Source organism: Crassostrea angulata, chromosome 2, assembly GCF_025612915.1.
Source record: "Crassostrea angulata isolate pt1a10 chromosome 2, ASM2561291v2, whole genome shotgun sequence".
Lineage (NCBI taxonomy): Eukaryota > Metazoa > Mollusca > Bivalvia > Ostreida > Ostreidae > Magallana > Magallana angulata.
This window is the reverse complement of record NC_069112.1, coordinates 4,870,108-4,886,136: the sequence shown is the minus strand read 5'-3', so window position 1 is coordinate 4,886,136 and position 16,029 is coordinate 4,870,108. Positions and strand designations below refer to the sequence as shown.

Here is a 16,029-nt window from a genome sequence, read left to right as displayed (position 1 = left end):
CAGAATATAAAACGGACTAAACTCATCAAGTTCTGACTGGCCAGGTATCCTATAGGTAGATAATTGCCGCCAAAATGACAATCTAAATTGTAATTTGCCGTCAAAAAGACAATGTTGAATTTTTTATTTCACAAACGCATAATGAAATTTGACACGAATTAATATAAAAGAAAGGTTTTTCTTAAATTTACATACAAAAATTTGAATTAACATGAAGTTGCCCTCCCCCCCCCCCCCAACACACACTTTAAAGGGACCATGTAGAAAATTAAACTGAAAATAAGGAAATAATCAGTGAAACTGAAGTTAAAAGTACCCCCCCCCCCCTACGGATTGGGAATATCAGGGTTTTGGAAAGTAACCTATAAATTTCTTTCTTTCTTTTTTCTTGCCAAGACTTTTTGGATAAGTCTGCCCCCTCTCACGTTCAAAAACGATGCTACGTGCCTGTTTCCTCAATGTTGACATTTCTTTTCAATTATAGATCTAAGTCGTTGGTTCAGACACAGACCCCCCCCCCCCTTTAAAAAAATATGTTTACTTTGAGTATATATACGTTAAGTAATATAAAGATTAATTAAGTAATAATGAAAACTAAGGTGACCGATTAATACATTAAAAACTAAATATTCGTTTTCCATTTTTTTGAAAACCGGTACATTCATCATCTGGGACTGAAACGACTTGGGGTCGAAATTGTTGGGTGGCGAAACGTCTAAGCATCGCTGTGACGTATGTCGACCGGACGATAGACAGATTTGGGAAGAGGAAAGGAAAGTTTATTTCATTGTTCCGCGTGAAACAAAAGGTTTGTCATATCAAATATTCTACAATGTAGTCTACTTCTTGAATACACCATGCCAGTGACAATATATATGAGATAAAACGCGATATATTTAAAAATCAACTAGGCCTAACGTTACAATACAAATACAAATATTTTATTGGCACAAACACAATTACAATAATTGGCAAAGGCCCAATGAATATATAAGAACATCATTGTATGTTTACAATAGTTTCATGTACAGTATATATATTTTTACTGATCTATATAGATCAGTTTAACATTTCCTTAGACTAATTGACATTTGTGTTCAAAGCAGTCATTAATGAATTTAACAGTAATATTTAAAATAGTATGTATTTCACTATTTAAACATACATGTAAAATGTATCTTTCTTTGTCCAAGTTATTGGCAATATTTATTTTACTTATCTTATAAAAATTACTAAAATAGCTGTTCCTTAGATGAGAATAGGCTTTACATTGAAAAAGAAAATGAGTTTCATCTTCAATTGCACCAGTTTTACAAGCATTACAATATCTTTCATTCCTAATTGTGGCATTATATCTACCACTTTCTATTGCAAGTTTATGTGCACTTAATCTTATTCTACTAATAGAGGATCTCTCAGATCTTTTCCTGAGTATATCAACATAAGGCCTTCTTTTTCTCATATATAATTTTTGAAAAAATGAAAGTTTTTCTGAACTAAAAATTTTTGATGATTGCTCTTGGATACATTGGTCAATGATTCTTTGCTTTATGTGTGGTAAAAAGTGTTGGATTGTGCTTTTATAAGTACTAATGTTTGAGAATCCCAAATTGTCTAGGATGCCATAAATTTTCTTAGTCCAGGAATTGGAATTGATCGTTCCCTGATATAATTTAAATGCCAAAGAATTAGATGTTATCAAGTGATTCCAATATTTAATGCTTGAGAATGAGATTTTAGACCAAAGTGGTAACCTGTTTAATTCTGCCAAACAACCAGCATTAGATGCTTTGCAATGTAATCCAAGTATATCTTTAAGAAATTTTACATTTCAATGAGAGATCCACGTTACATATTGAAATAAAATGGCTACCCAGAAATCGTATCATTCATGTATATGTAAAGTTTTCAAGAAAAAACTGGTGTAACTTAGTTCGGGTAAGGGAGGAGGGGGTAAGTTGTTTCAATCCAACAGCTGTATGTACTGGCCTAGATATAATAAGTGATTAATGATTTCAATAAGAAATATAACGTTACCACAATCTCGATGACCTACATTTCTTTCTCTAAGCTTTTATACCCCACCCCAGAAAATTCCCATTACTTAATTCTATTATATCTGAGAATTTTCGTACCCTTAGTCCCAAATTTTGAAATGCCCCCAGTAAAGAAAGGAAGTCGGTGATAATATAATTTTTTTTATTGATTTTCACTCCTCAGTAACTGATTAAATTAACATTATATAAAAATTTAAATAAAAAATCTACCGTGGAAATGAATTGCGTCGCCGTCCTTAAACATGTATAACATGTAAGAAATGGGGTCAGTTGTTATCAATGTCTTAATCACTTACCTGAATTACAAAAAAAATATAGAAAAAAGTTGACATTTTGTCAATAAACTGAAAAATGCCTGCACCACAGTAACTGCTCACACCTTTGGTATTTCAACAAGTGTGATATGATGTCCATCAACCATAATTGATTACATTTTTATACCATGAACGATTAGTAGTAAACCTTTTACATTAATTTGTAAACAATGAACAAATTGTGTTCTACCTCTATATGAATAAATCATGTATACATCAAATAGGGAGGTTGAATGGGGGATGACCCCCCTCCCCCTCCCCAATTATTTTTTTTTTCAAAATCGTCTTTTATCTGAAATTTTTATTTGGAACAGTTTTAATAATTATAGTGAAATTTGACCTTAAGAACAATCAGTTTCAGCGAGCAGTAATACGGAATCTGTAATTTTTATAAATATTAAATGATAAATTTATTTTGTACCCTTGTCCATTTATAAGTTTTAATTATAAAACTGTCTTTTTAAAATCAATTGTATTACATTTACTTATATAACAAAGCTATTTTTAGATGAAGCTATTTTAAACGAACTCTTTTAAAAACGCGCTTTAATACAGACGTTAATTTATGTGTACTAAGTCATCAGTTTCAGAGAGCAGTGATACGGAATCGGAAAAAACCACAGTGTGGTGATCTGGAAACTCAGATCAAACTCTGTAAAATTGACAGCATCAAGAAAGAAAAATTGATGGGTATATAATTTAAGGTAGCTCCATACTCGTAAAATTCTCTGAGGAAAGTTGAAAAACCCAACTGATTTCGACTTAATAGACTTAAATGTCATCAATTGTTAGAAAAAATATACATGTCATCACACTTTTTTAGATGTCAGATAAACATAAACTAAAGCATATTTCGGCATTAGAAAAATGTATATTTTTTTTGTTGAAAGTAAAATCTTGTAGGCAGAAATTTGTTTTTCTTGTTTAATTTTAATGTCAACTTTATCAGAAAACTAAAATATCAAAAATATTTTAAATTGAATCGTTGGAATAAGAAAAACTATAGCATTTAGACATACAGCTAAGAGAAAAGTCAGAAAAAGAGTTATTTCCCCTTTGCTTAGATAAAATATATAAAAATTTGGAAATTTAGTATAAAATTAAGTGCGAAAATATCTTGAACCTACCAATAATTCTAATTACATCCATGTGATTTTATTCACATAAAATAAATAAAACTATCTTGCATAATTTTTAAAGAATTCAAAGTTTTACAAAAAAGTGTGACGTCACAGAACACTGGATCTACTTTAATTCTGGTTGTAATGCGCTTTCTGATTGGCTAAAAAATTGTTTAATATCATATAAAGAATGTTGCCTAGGTCATGTTAAGACTAACGTCAAAAATTTATCAATACACCCCTCTCCGGCATCCGAAGATTGCCGGAGAGGGGTGTGATATAAATCTTATATCACACCCCTACGGTTTATATCACACCCCTAGGCGAATTTTCGGTTTATATCGCACAGGGCGGAAAAGGGTATATTTTCTATAAGTATACAATATTAAATGGTTTGGGGCAGTTTACGCTTTATAAACTGCAAAATAATAAATGTACATGTATATATCAACCATTTTAGTTTATATTTTTCATCCTGCTCTTGTAAAAATCAAGCCATGCAGTTGGGTTTTTATTTCAATTTTAAAGAAAAGGTTAAGAAACATGAAAAGTAATTAAGAAAAAATCGGACACAATATATGCAAAACTGAACCCAAAAATATTTTTTAAAATATTAAGCATTGTATCATATAAATGTGTATACATGTATATATTGTTAAATCCGGTGCTTGCGTGGGATATCATCGAATACTAGTGTGTAACAGTTGATGGTCTCTTTACAGGTTCTCTGTGTCTGACTGTTGACTGATAGGTTATACCAGTCTGTAGTATGTAACAGTTGATGGTCTCTTTACAGGTTCCCTGGGTCTGACTGTTGACTGATAGGTTATACCAGTCTGTAGTATGTAACAGTTGATGGTCTCTTTACAGGTTCTCTGTGTCTGACTGTTGACTGGTAGGTTATACCAGTCTGTAGTATGTAACAGTTGATGGTCTCTTTACAGGTTCCCTGTGTCTGACTGTGCTGTTGACTGAGATGAAAGAGAGAATATATGTGGTATAGTATTCATGTAATATCACCATGTTCATGTAGCTATACTCTGTATTTTTAGGTCACCTGAGTCACTCAGGAGACCCATTGCTATCTCACGTTTGTCGTCGTGTGTCATTCATAGACATTTTAGTATACATCTTTTAAATGGGTATGAGGGCAGTAGTCATTGTGTTAGTCCTGGGGTAAGAACTGTTGCCCGAGAGCATAGGCTGAGGTCAACATCAATTTCTTACCCAGGAACTGACAATGTAACTATTGCCCACATTCCCATTTGATGATTGATGTGTTAGACGAGGAGAAACATAACCTTGTGGTAATGTCAGGGCTGGGGTATTGTCCAATTATCTGCTCGGGGGACAGTCAAAAATCAACCAGGGTTAAGGGAATAGCAAAGCAAGGGACATAAGCCAGTATTTAACATGTATACATTGATGGGTTCCCATTTTGCACACATTTGATGATTAGGTGTGAATTGTATTTTGATAGCAATTACAGTCTGTTCTCTACATGTGGTAAACACACAACTGCATTTTACCTATGTTTTATGACGACATTTTAAAAAATTACATTCTGTATTTCATAGGTGAATTGTAAATAAGAACATACTGAAGATATGTGTCACATTTGAAAAACTGTTTTTCAATAGAATCAGACAGAAGTCAAATTCTGTGTCAGCTCTCATTTCTCTAAATTATGGTGATGTGTGTGTTTGTGTGGGGGGGGGGGGGGGGGAGAGAGAAAGAGAATCTAATGAGTAATATTAGATGTACATGTTCAGTAGAAAAAACAAAGAAAGAATGAGAGACAGAGAGATAGAGAAAGAAAGTACATATCTGAGAAGTAAGGTAAATGATGAGAGAGAGAGAATAAGATCTAAAGAGAAATATTACAGGTACAGGTTTAGTAGAGAAAATCAGGGGGAATTTTAAGCAAAGAAAGAGAGAGAGAGGAGACAGAGACAGAGAGGAGATAGAAAGAGAGAGAGAGAGAAGAGGGGGAGAGAGAAGAACATAAGTACCTGTTGACAGAACAAATCTAAGAGAGAAGAGAGGGAGTAAGATATAAAGAGTAATATTACATATACAGGTTTAGAACAGAAAATCAAGAACAAATTGTAAGCAGAGAAAGTCTGTGTGTGTGTGCACCTGTGTATGTGGGAGAGAGAGAATTAACATACCCGGTAGATGCGAAGTACATGTTTGAGAGTAAGCAGTATTTGATATAGTAAATGTAGATTTTTACGAGCTTGAAAAAGGTTAAGAAATGAATTAAGAAAAAAAATCAGACACTATATATACATAAATAAACCAAAAAATATGGATCAACATGTTAAACATTGTATCATTTAAATGTGTATATTATTAAATCCCGCACTTGCTCGGGATATCATCAAGTACTAGTATGTAATAGTTCATAGGTTATACCAGTCTGTAGAATGTAACAGTTGATGGTCTCTTTACAGGTTCCCTGTGTCTGACTGTGCTGTGTACTGAGAGGTCAAAGAGAGAATATATGTGGTATAGTATTCATGTAATATCACCATGTTCATGTAGCTATACTCTGTATTTTTAGGTCACCTGAGTCACTCAGGAGACCCATTGCTATCTCACGTTTGTCGTCGTGTGTCATTCATAGACATTTTAGTATACATCTCTTAAATGGGTATGAGGGCAGTAGTCATTGTGTTAGTCCTGGGGTAAGAACTGTTGCCCGAGAGCATAGGCTGAGGTCAACATCAATTTCTTACCCAGGAACTGACAATATAACTATTGCCCACATTCCCATTTGATGATTGTTGTGTTAGACGAGGAGAAACATAACCTTGTGGTAATGTCAGGGCTGGGGTATTGTCCAATTATCTGCTCGGGGGACTGTCAAAAATCAGCCAGGGTTAAGGGAACAGCAAAGCATGGGACATAAGCCAGTATTTAACATGTATACATTGGTGGGTTCCCATTTTGCACACATTTGATGATTAGGTCTGAATTGTATTTTGATAGCAAGTACAAAATGTTCTCTATAGGGGCAATAACACAACTACATTTTACCTATGTTTTATAACCACATTTTAAAAAGTAACATTCTGTATTTCATAGGTGAATTGTAAATAAGAACACACTGAAGATATGTGTCACATTTGAAAAACTGTTTTTCAATAGAATCAGACAGAAGTCAAATTCTGTGTCAGCTCTCATTTCTCTAAATTATGGTGATGTGTGTGTTTGTGGAGAGAGAGAGAAAATAAAATCTAATGAGTAATATTAGATGTACATGTTCAGTAGAAAAACAAAGAAAGTATGAGAGAAGGCAAATCTTGTGTCAGCCCTCATTTCTATAACTAAGTTATGGTGATGTGTATGTGGAGAGAGAGAGAGAGAGAGAGATTACATGTCTAAGAGAAATAGAAAGATGCATATGTTTAACAGAGTTAGAGAGAGAGAGAGAGAGATTACATGTCTAAGAGAAATAGAAAGATGCATATGTTTAACAGAGTTAGAGAGAGAGAGAGATTACATGTCTAAGAGAAATAGAAAGATGCATATGTTTAACAGAGTTAGAGAGAGAGAGAGAGAGAGAGAGAGATTACATGTCTAAGAGAAATAGAAAGATGCATATGTTTAACAGAGTTAGTCAGAGAGAGAGAGAGAGAGAGAGAGAGAGAGAGAGAAGGCAAATCTTGTCTCAGCCCCCATTTCTATAACTAAATTATGGTGATGTGTGTAGGGGGTTATATCTAAAGAGTAATAATACATGTACATGTTTAGAGAAAGTCTGTTTGAGAGAGAGGGAGAAAGAATGAGAGAAAGAGGAGAGAGAATGAGGGAAAGAGAGAAAAAAGATAGAAGAGAGGGATGAAAGAAAGCAATATTACGTATAAGAAGAGAGAGAGAAAGATTACATGTCTGAGAGAATAAGTAAGCTGCACATGTTTACATGTACAACAGTAAAAGGAGAGAGAGAGAGAGAGAGAGAGAGAGAGGGACTATATGTCTGAGGGAATAAGTAAGATGCACATGTTTACATGTACAACAGTAAGGAGAGAGAGAGAGAGAGAGAGAGAGAGAGAGAGAGAGAGAGAGAGAGAGAGAGAGGGACTATATGTCTGAGGGAATAAGTAAGATGCACATCTTTACATATATAAGAGTAAGGAGAGAGAGAGGGGGTTTAGCAGTGAAAGTGTATAGCATTAAATGATTTATTTTTTACGTCTGCCGTTAGCAGACAAATTGAATAACGTGCGTTATGATAATTTGTCTGCTCATCTGACGGCAGTTACTGACATGACGACATCAAAAATAAATCATTCAATGCTTATACATTTACATTCCCTTACTGATGAAATCAATTGTTTACTTAAATAAATCAATATAAATTGCAGATCACGGAGGGAGTAAATTAGTAACAGCAAGAACAGCAGTTATATAAACCGGTTTAAACTGGTTATCACATAGACTGTTGAGTTTAGATCGACGAGCAAGAAAATATAATCCATGAAAAATAACTCTTGAAATTTTGCTTTTAATTATAAAGTCATTTTTGTTGAATAATTGTAAAACATAGTGTTTTGACAACATTCATGAAGAGAGAGAGATTACATCTGATTTAGAGTAAGATATATTTAGTACATGTACCAGTACATGTTTGATGGAGTTTGTCTGAAAGACAGAAATAGAGAAAGAGAGAGAGCAAAAATACATGTTCAGAAGAGAAATCTGAGGAGATAGAGAAAAAGCATTTGTTTGAAAAAAGTCTGAGAGAAAGGAGGAATAAGATCTCTAGAGCAATTGTACATGAGATAGGAGAGAGAGAGAGAGAGCAAGAATGCTTGTTTAGTGTTAAAATTATGAAAAACAGAGATTGAGAGAAAGAAATAAAAAGAGCAGGAATACATGTTAGGTAAATTGAGACAGTAAATACCCGGTAATTGAATTCAACTAAATTAAGACGTGTACTCTACATCTTATTTTATTTTTTTCTCTCTGACTTTCTCTGCTAGATAATCATATAATACACTTTCTCAATTATGTACACATCCAAGAGAGAGATATATAGAGATAAAACGATGGCAATAGAGAGAGAGAGAGAGAGCAAGCACCTAGCTCTTTCTCACTCAGCAATCTTGTGTTGTATTTTTCTACCGGTTGAGTGTCTCTATAATCAGAACCAAAATGATGGACCGTCAATTATCTAAGTAGGGAAAATATAGTATTTCTTTAATAAAAACATCTGCTTTAAACTAAAATATTTCTTATATAATTTGACATTGAAACTATAAAACAATGATAATTCTAAAACTCTTTATTTTCATTCAACAGATTATGACCCAGACCCCCCACATCATGGACACAGCAAGCTCCCAATACATCACAGCAAGCTCCCCATACCGAGTACATCTGTGTTCTAAGTGTCCGGGGGACACAGCGTACTATTGTGTATCGTGTCCATGTGATCTGTGTCCCCAGTGTAAAGAGAACCATGTAAAAGATCTCCAAACAATAGACCATGATGTTGTGTTACACCGTGATAAAATCAACTACATCCCAACACAAGAGATCTGTGTGAGACATCCTAGCCATGTTTATACAAAGTACTGTGAACCTTGTCGAGTTCCTGTGTGTGATTCTTGTTTCGAGGACCAATTGCACCGATTCAGAAGTTTTCTCTATGGCCAAGGACAGCACGAAATACTGGATTTACAAACAGCCTATAAAACAAAGCGACAACAACACAGAGGAACCATTCACACCATCAGAAGTGAGGCTCTCTTTTACAGACCTGTTCTCCTGACAGGAATCAAAGCTGATGTCAAAACCTGTCACACAGAATTATCCCGCCTTCAATCAGAGATGTTAACAAAGGCCCAGAACCTGAAGGATCTCATTGACGATGTGGTATATGATCTATTGAACAATGTGTTTTGTGACTTTGATTTCAAACACAGATGTAAAAAACAGAAGATAGAAATGATCAGACATATTGGCAGACTAAGGAGATATGAACACAGATATGTACAGCCAGCATTCACATTCAGTGCACTACAATTCCTCTCCTTCACAAAGACAGCCCTCCCCCAGATACATCTTACACTCCACACCAGCCAGCTCTCCATGACTGAGTCACTCAACAAGGAGGATGTGATGGAGTCACTGAGTGCAATCCAAATCACAGAGAGAGGAAACCGACGCGTAGGAAACCAGTGTCTGCTGAAACTGACGTCTGGTGCTGAGCTCCATCAATCTCTCACACTGACAGGTGTTGGTCGTTGTTATCACATTTCCTGTGTGACATCAGACCGGGTCTGGGTCAGTGATAGAAACAATCTCATGTTGACAGACACAACAGGTGTCCCTCTACATCGTGTGGAGGATTCATTGAGTGGTGTAGGATCACACACAGTGAACAGTGAGAGTGAACTGATTTATATAGATAGGAATTATAACATCAACAAACTGTCAAAGGATATGAAAACAACCACCACATTTATAGAGAGAACAGACTCTACATGGGGACCACAGTGTGTGTACTGGTCCCCGTCCACTGGGGATCTACTGGTCGGGATGTATAACTATGATACAAACACAGGCAAGGTAACCCGGTACAACCAGAGTGGACAACTCACACAAACCATACAGAACAATAACACAGGACAGGGACTGTATAGGATACCTCTCTATATAACAGAGAACAACAATGGGGATGTCGTGGTGTCTGACTATAGCGTTATCTCTGTGTCTGGTGCTGTAGTGGTGACAGAGCGTGGAGGAAGACATCGTTTCTCCTACACAGGACATCCATCAGGATCACGACTACTGCCATGTGGAATCTGTACTGACCCGCTGTCACACATCCTGGTGTGTGATGGTAGAACCAAAACAGTACAGATGATAAATAAGGACGGTCAGTTCCTGTCACATCTACTGACAACATCACAAGAGATGGGTAGACCACTGGGCCTGAGTTATGATGTCAACACTCACCGTCTCTGGGTCGGATCATGGTTCAACAACAAGGTGTGTGTCTACAGGTATATCACCAGACAGGACGCTCTGACAGGTAAGTCTGAGTCATTATCATTCACATTAATTAGATATAGATAACTAAGACACACAGTCCGTGTTAATTATCAGTCAATAAGATACATGTAAGACATGTTTATCTGTGTGATTGTTTGTCAATATAAACAACTCATTGTTACAGGGTTAGCTGTATCTACCAGTCATTGGGAGTCAGTGTTTATCTAAAATATACAGAAATTAGATACATTATTTTATTAATTAAATGTACAGTTACATGTCATTGTATTTAGTGAATAGAAATAACAGGTTGCTGTATTTAATTATGAAATATATAGAGTGACTCATGTATTTGTAATCAGTTGATTTGACTTAATTTAATTAATTAGACAATTATAAATTAAAGCAAGTGTCATGGTAATCAGGTTAAAGTTTTAATTTGTAGATGTAGCTCTATCGTTACATATAATGTATGGAATTGATTAATTAACAGCTAATTAATGCCTTGTTGTAGATCAACACACACCCCGTCCTGATGAGGACGCCATGTCCAGCTCAACACCAGCCGTATAATGGAGATAGCTGGGATATTGACAGGTTGTAAATGTTTCTGTACAAATCTAGTCTGCTCTCAAAACCACACATGTTGTTTGTCACTTTGTTCAACATCTGCAGCTGAAATTGAGCTGTGTATAATTCACATGGACTGTAATACTGACTCCTGTTTATTTCACACTTTGTGATCATCCAAACATGGCTGTCTGTTGCTGAGTGAGAAACGTCATGTTATACAAGTTTTATTTTCTGAATGTGGAATATTATAAAATAGTCTTTAATAACTAAACAATTAAACATTGTAAATGTTGGATCTTTATCAATTTGTAAATGTATCTTTGTTTTGCTAATTGTGCCATTATTATACCCCATGCAATGGAATTGTTAGAGAATAATGATTTCAACCTATCCGCCAGTCAGTCCTGGTTTTTAAGCAAAACTTATATTAAACATCTGCACAGAATTTTATGAAACTTTTAAGGTATTTAGGACACAATGTGTAGATGTGCTAATTACTAGGAAGTTCCGATTCATTTATCTTTGTGGGAATTTTAGCCCCATTGAACTTGAATTTTGGCCAAATGTTGAATGATTTTTTTGAATGATTTTTTTGTAAGCCCGACTCTTCTCAAACAGCTGTATTGAATTTCGTAAAACTTTTTACGTAGTTGGGGCATAATGTGTTGATTTTCATGTTTCTAGGAAATTTAATTACAATGTTTTGTCTTGAATTTTTTAACCATTAGAATTAATTAGTATATTGTTGTTGTTTAAGACATATGATTAGATATGTGCATAATTGCAGAAAGTTTTGATCTGATGATGTTTCGCAAGTAATGACCTTTATCATTTTTAGCTTACCTGAGCTGAAAGCTCAAGTGACCTTTTCTGATCACAATTTGTCTGTCGTCTGTCAGTCTGTTTGTTTGTCTGTCTGTCCTCTGTCCATAAATTTTTTACATTTTCAACATCTTCTCCTAAACTACTGGGCAAATTCAAAAAAAAACTTGGCACAAAGCACCCTTAGGCAGAGGGGATTCAAAGTCGTGAAAATTAAGCACCATGCCCTTTTTTAAGGTGAGATAATTAGAAAATATTGAAAATTCTTAAGAAGTTTTTTCAAAAATCTTTTTCTCAAGAATCATTTGGCCAGGAAAGCTGAAACTTATGTGAAAGCATCCTCAGGTAGTGTAGATTCAAAGTTGTGAAAATCTTGACCACTGGGGTAAGGGTGGGGCCACAATGGGACGTCGAACTTTTACATACGTATATTTAGAGTAATCTTTTTAAAAAAATCTTTTCAAAAACTAATCTGGCAGCCAGGAAAGCTGAAATTTTTGTGGAAGACACCTCAGGTAGTGTAGAATTAAAGTTGTAAACATCTAGACCCCCCCCCCCCCTGGAAGGGTGGGGCCTCTATTTAGTCAATGGGGGGTCAAATTTTTACATATGAATGTACTAATGTAGAGTAAATGTTTAAAAATCTTCTTCCCAGAAACTATTCAGCCAGGAAAGCTGAAACATAAGTAAAAGCATCCTCAGGTCAAAGTTGTGAAAATCATGACCCCGGGGTGTAGGGTGGGGCCACAATGGGGGAGGGGGGACGAACTCAAGTTTGTTCAAATCATGATCCCCTGGGTTAGGATGGGGTGACAATTTGGGGGGTGAGATCAAATTTTTACATACTAGGAATATATTGGGAAACATCTTTAGAAATCTTCTTCTATAAAACCATTTGTGTAGAAAAGCTCTAACTTTAATGAAAGCAACCTTAGGTAATGTAGATTCAAATTTGTTCAAATCTAAGGAGTATGATGGGGCTACATTGGGGATTCAATTTACAAGGAAAACATTTTAGTTGTTCACAAAAGCTGAAATGTTATAAGATAAAGATAAATAAATAAAAATCTTCTTCTCGATCTACTCCCACACATGTGGGCACAAAAATGAATACATGGTTATGATATCCACAATCTCCTTTACCTAAATTGTGAAATTCATGGCCCCTGGGTCAGGGGTTCAGGACATGAGAGGGGGGGGGGGGGGGGCAATATAGTGTTAATGCATATAATGTTTAAAAATCTTCTCTTTTCTCACACATCTGCCAGTGTATAAAAAAAACTGACTAATAATTATGTTTACCAAGAAGTCCTCTACTGAAATTTTAATTTTCATGTCCCCTGGGGTATGGGTTTTGACTCTAGGGCAGGGCTAAAATGGATGTATAGATGTTAATGCATATAACGTTAAAAAATTATCTTCTTTACTGATAAAAACACACCTGAAAGGAAAACTGAATTCATGATTTTGTAGACCAGATCTTTTAGTTGTTCACCAAAATTAGAGGTTTCACAGTTCTTTTTTAATTAAATGTGGTCGTCATTACAAATTTATAATTTTTCTACTCCAGTATGAAACCTAATTAATAAGATGCATATATGAGACTCCATGACAAGTTTGTGTATGGGATATATGCTACTCAGGTGACCGTTAAGGCCAATTGGCCTCTTGTTTTGTATTTAATGCATACTCTGTCATTCATGGTGTGTAGCATTGTCAAGTAATGGGAGAACGTGGGTATTTGAGCTTGCTCACTTTTTATACCCCCGCTCCGAAGGAGAGGGGGTATACTGTTTTACCCTTTTCTGTCTGTCTGTCTGTCCGTCTGTAACAAAAATTTCTGTCGCATTCATCTCGGCAACTATTTATCACAGATGCTTGAAATTTTTACACAGTGTTTGTTAGGGCATGCCATATCGTGGGATATATTTTTGTACCAATCGGACATCAACTTCCTGTTAAATGACTACTTTGCCTATTTTTAGCCAAAATTTTCAAACAAATATTTGTCAAAGATTTCTCAGCAACTATTTATCGCAGATGCTTGAAATTTTTACACAATATTTGTATAGGCATGCCATGTCGTGGGATATATTTTTGTACCAATCAGACGTGAACTTCCTGTTAAATGACGACATTGTTTATTTTTAGCAAAAATTTTCAAACAAATTTTTGTCAAAGAATTCTCAGCAACTGTTTATCGAAGATGATTGAAATTGTTACACAGTATTTGTATAGGCATGCTATATCGTGGGATGTATTTTTGTACCAATCAGACGTCAACTTCCTGTTAAATGAGTACTTTGTTTATTTTTAGCCAAAATTTTCAAACAAATTTCAGTCAAAGATTTCTCAGCAACTATTTATGGCAGATGCTTGAAATTTTAACACACTTTTTGTTTTTGCATGTCATGTCGTGGGATATATTTTTGTATCAATCAGACGTCAACTTCCTGTTTAATGAGTACTTTGTTTATTTTTAGCAAATGTTTATTTTTAGCAAAAATTTTCAAACAAATTTTCGTCAAAGATTTCTTGTACCAATCGGACGTCAACTTCCTGTTAAATGAGTACTTTGTTTATTTTAGCCAAAATTTTTAAAAAAAATTTTCCTCAAAGATTTCTCAGCAGCTATTTATCGCAGATGCTTGAAATTTTAACACACCATTTGTTTAGGCATGCAATATTGTGGGATATATTTCTGTACCAATCGGATGCCAGCTTTCTGTTAAATGTCGACTTTGCTTATTTTACATATTCACATCAGAGTGGGGGTATCACTAGTGAGCATTGGCTCACAGATATCTTGTTCTTTCTTTTAATACAGTTATAAACTAATTATTTTTGTTTCTTGCAGACAAGCTGCTTTTAGAACGCCTTCAGGCCAGTTCAGGGGGAGACAGTAGAAAACCTTCCCGGATTACCCATAATTCCAATGGAAATAATGCGTGGTCAATGGACTCTGTTTTACTGAATGTGAACTTTATATAAATAATGCGTCGTCAATGGACTTGGTTTTTCTGAAAGTAAACTCAACATAAATAATGCAACATCAATGGACTCTGTTTCTGTGTACATGGATTTAACATTTATGTGTTCGTCATCCTTTTTATTATTTTTACATTTGTACTATATGTGTGTTTTACATAATAAGCTCCTGAGATCTCTTATAAATCTCTGCTGTACTTTGGTGCTGGGACAGAGATATCCCTTAGAAATGTGACGAATGTGTGATGAATTTTTTTTTAGTTTTGATTTGCACACAAGAAATTGATTAAAAAACACATGCAAAGGGGGGTAACTCCAATTTGTATTTTTCAATTTGAAATGAAAGAAAGTTATCCCCCTTCTACTAATGTTTTCTAGAGATATCTGTATTTTATGCTGTTGATCCCTGACATTTTTTTGTAGGAGAGTTTATTGAGTACAGTGGCGTCGGAAGCACATTTCTCCCTCATAAAAAATGTTATATTGATCAGGTAGATGGAAAATTCATGTTTATGTAAATAGTTTTGGAGGAATATTGTGACCAAGTTTAAGTTTACTGATTTTCTTTTGTATTCAGCTTACCATGAAATACATACTACTTATATACAAATGATGTTTGGTGAGTCGTAGCAATCTGTAGATAGGACTCAATAAATGTGAAGAAATTCACTATCAGATTGACTGCTGATTAAAGTGCTAATCAATGATTTATTTATTCCTAGATTGACAGATTTTTTAAATGTAATATATATTGTTTTATTAAAGTGTATATAAAAACTACATTGTATATCAATTTTAATTAGTAAGCATTTTAATAAAAATACGTTGAGCTTTTGATAAAAAGATACGCCCATTTATAATTGGAACACAGATGCTTATTATGTACAAATCGCGGAATTAACAGCCTCCATGTATCTATGCATTAATGCGTCATTACATCAGAATTAGATATGTATCGTATTCATCATCCCACTGAGATTAATAGAATCATTCATTATTACGAGTGTGGGATAGTGAATTCCACCGAGGGGACAAGATTCACTGTCTAGGACGAGGCTTTGCCGAGTCCTAGACCGTGATTCTTGGCCCCGAGGTGGAATTTCACTATCCCACACGAGTTTATAATGAATGATTATTTTTCTCGCA

The 16,029-nt window shown here is 34.8% G+C and overlaps 1 protein-coding gene across 1 annotated transcript; it reads left to right on the top strand.

Moving 5' to 3' along the window:
• Window positions 1–5,862: 5,862 nt before the first annotated feature.
• LOC128170710 (uncharacterized) lies at window positions 5,863–15,862 on the top strand. The gene is made up of 4 exons (XM_052836471.1): window positions 5,863–6,003; window positions 8,803–10,540; window positions 11,015–11,097; window positions 14,753–15,862. Exons 2-3 carry the CDS (start codon window positions 8,806–8,808, stop codon window positions 11,071–11,073), a joined length of 1,794 nt encoding a protein of 597 aa, XP_052692431.1. The 5' UTR covers window positions 5,863–6,003; window positions 8,803–8,805; the 3' UTR covers window positions 11,074–11,097; window positions 14,753–15,862.
• The last annotated feature ends 167 nt before the right edge of the window (window positions 15,863–16,029 follow it).

Coding starts and splice junctions, on each gene's coding strand:
- LOC128170710 (XM_052836471.1), top strand. CDS start 8,806: ATGACCCAGACCCCCCACATCATGGACACAGCAAGCTCCCAATACATC. Junction 10,541..11,014: donor CAGACAGGACGCTCTGACAG/GTAAGTCTGAGT, acceptor GCCTTGTTGTAG/ATCAACACACACCCCGTCCT.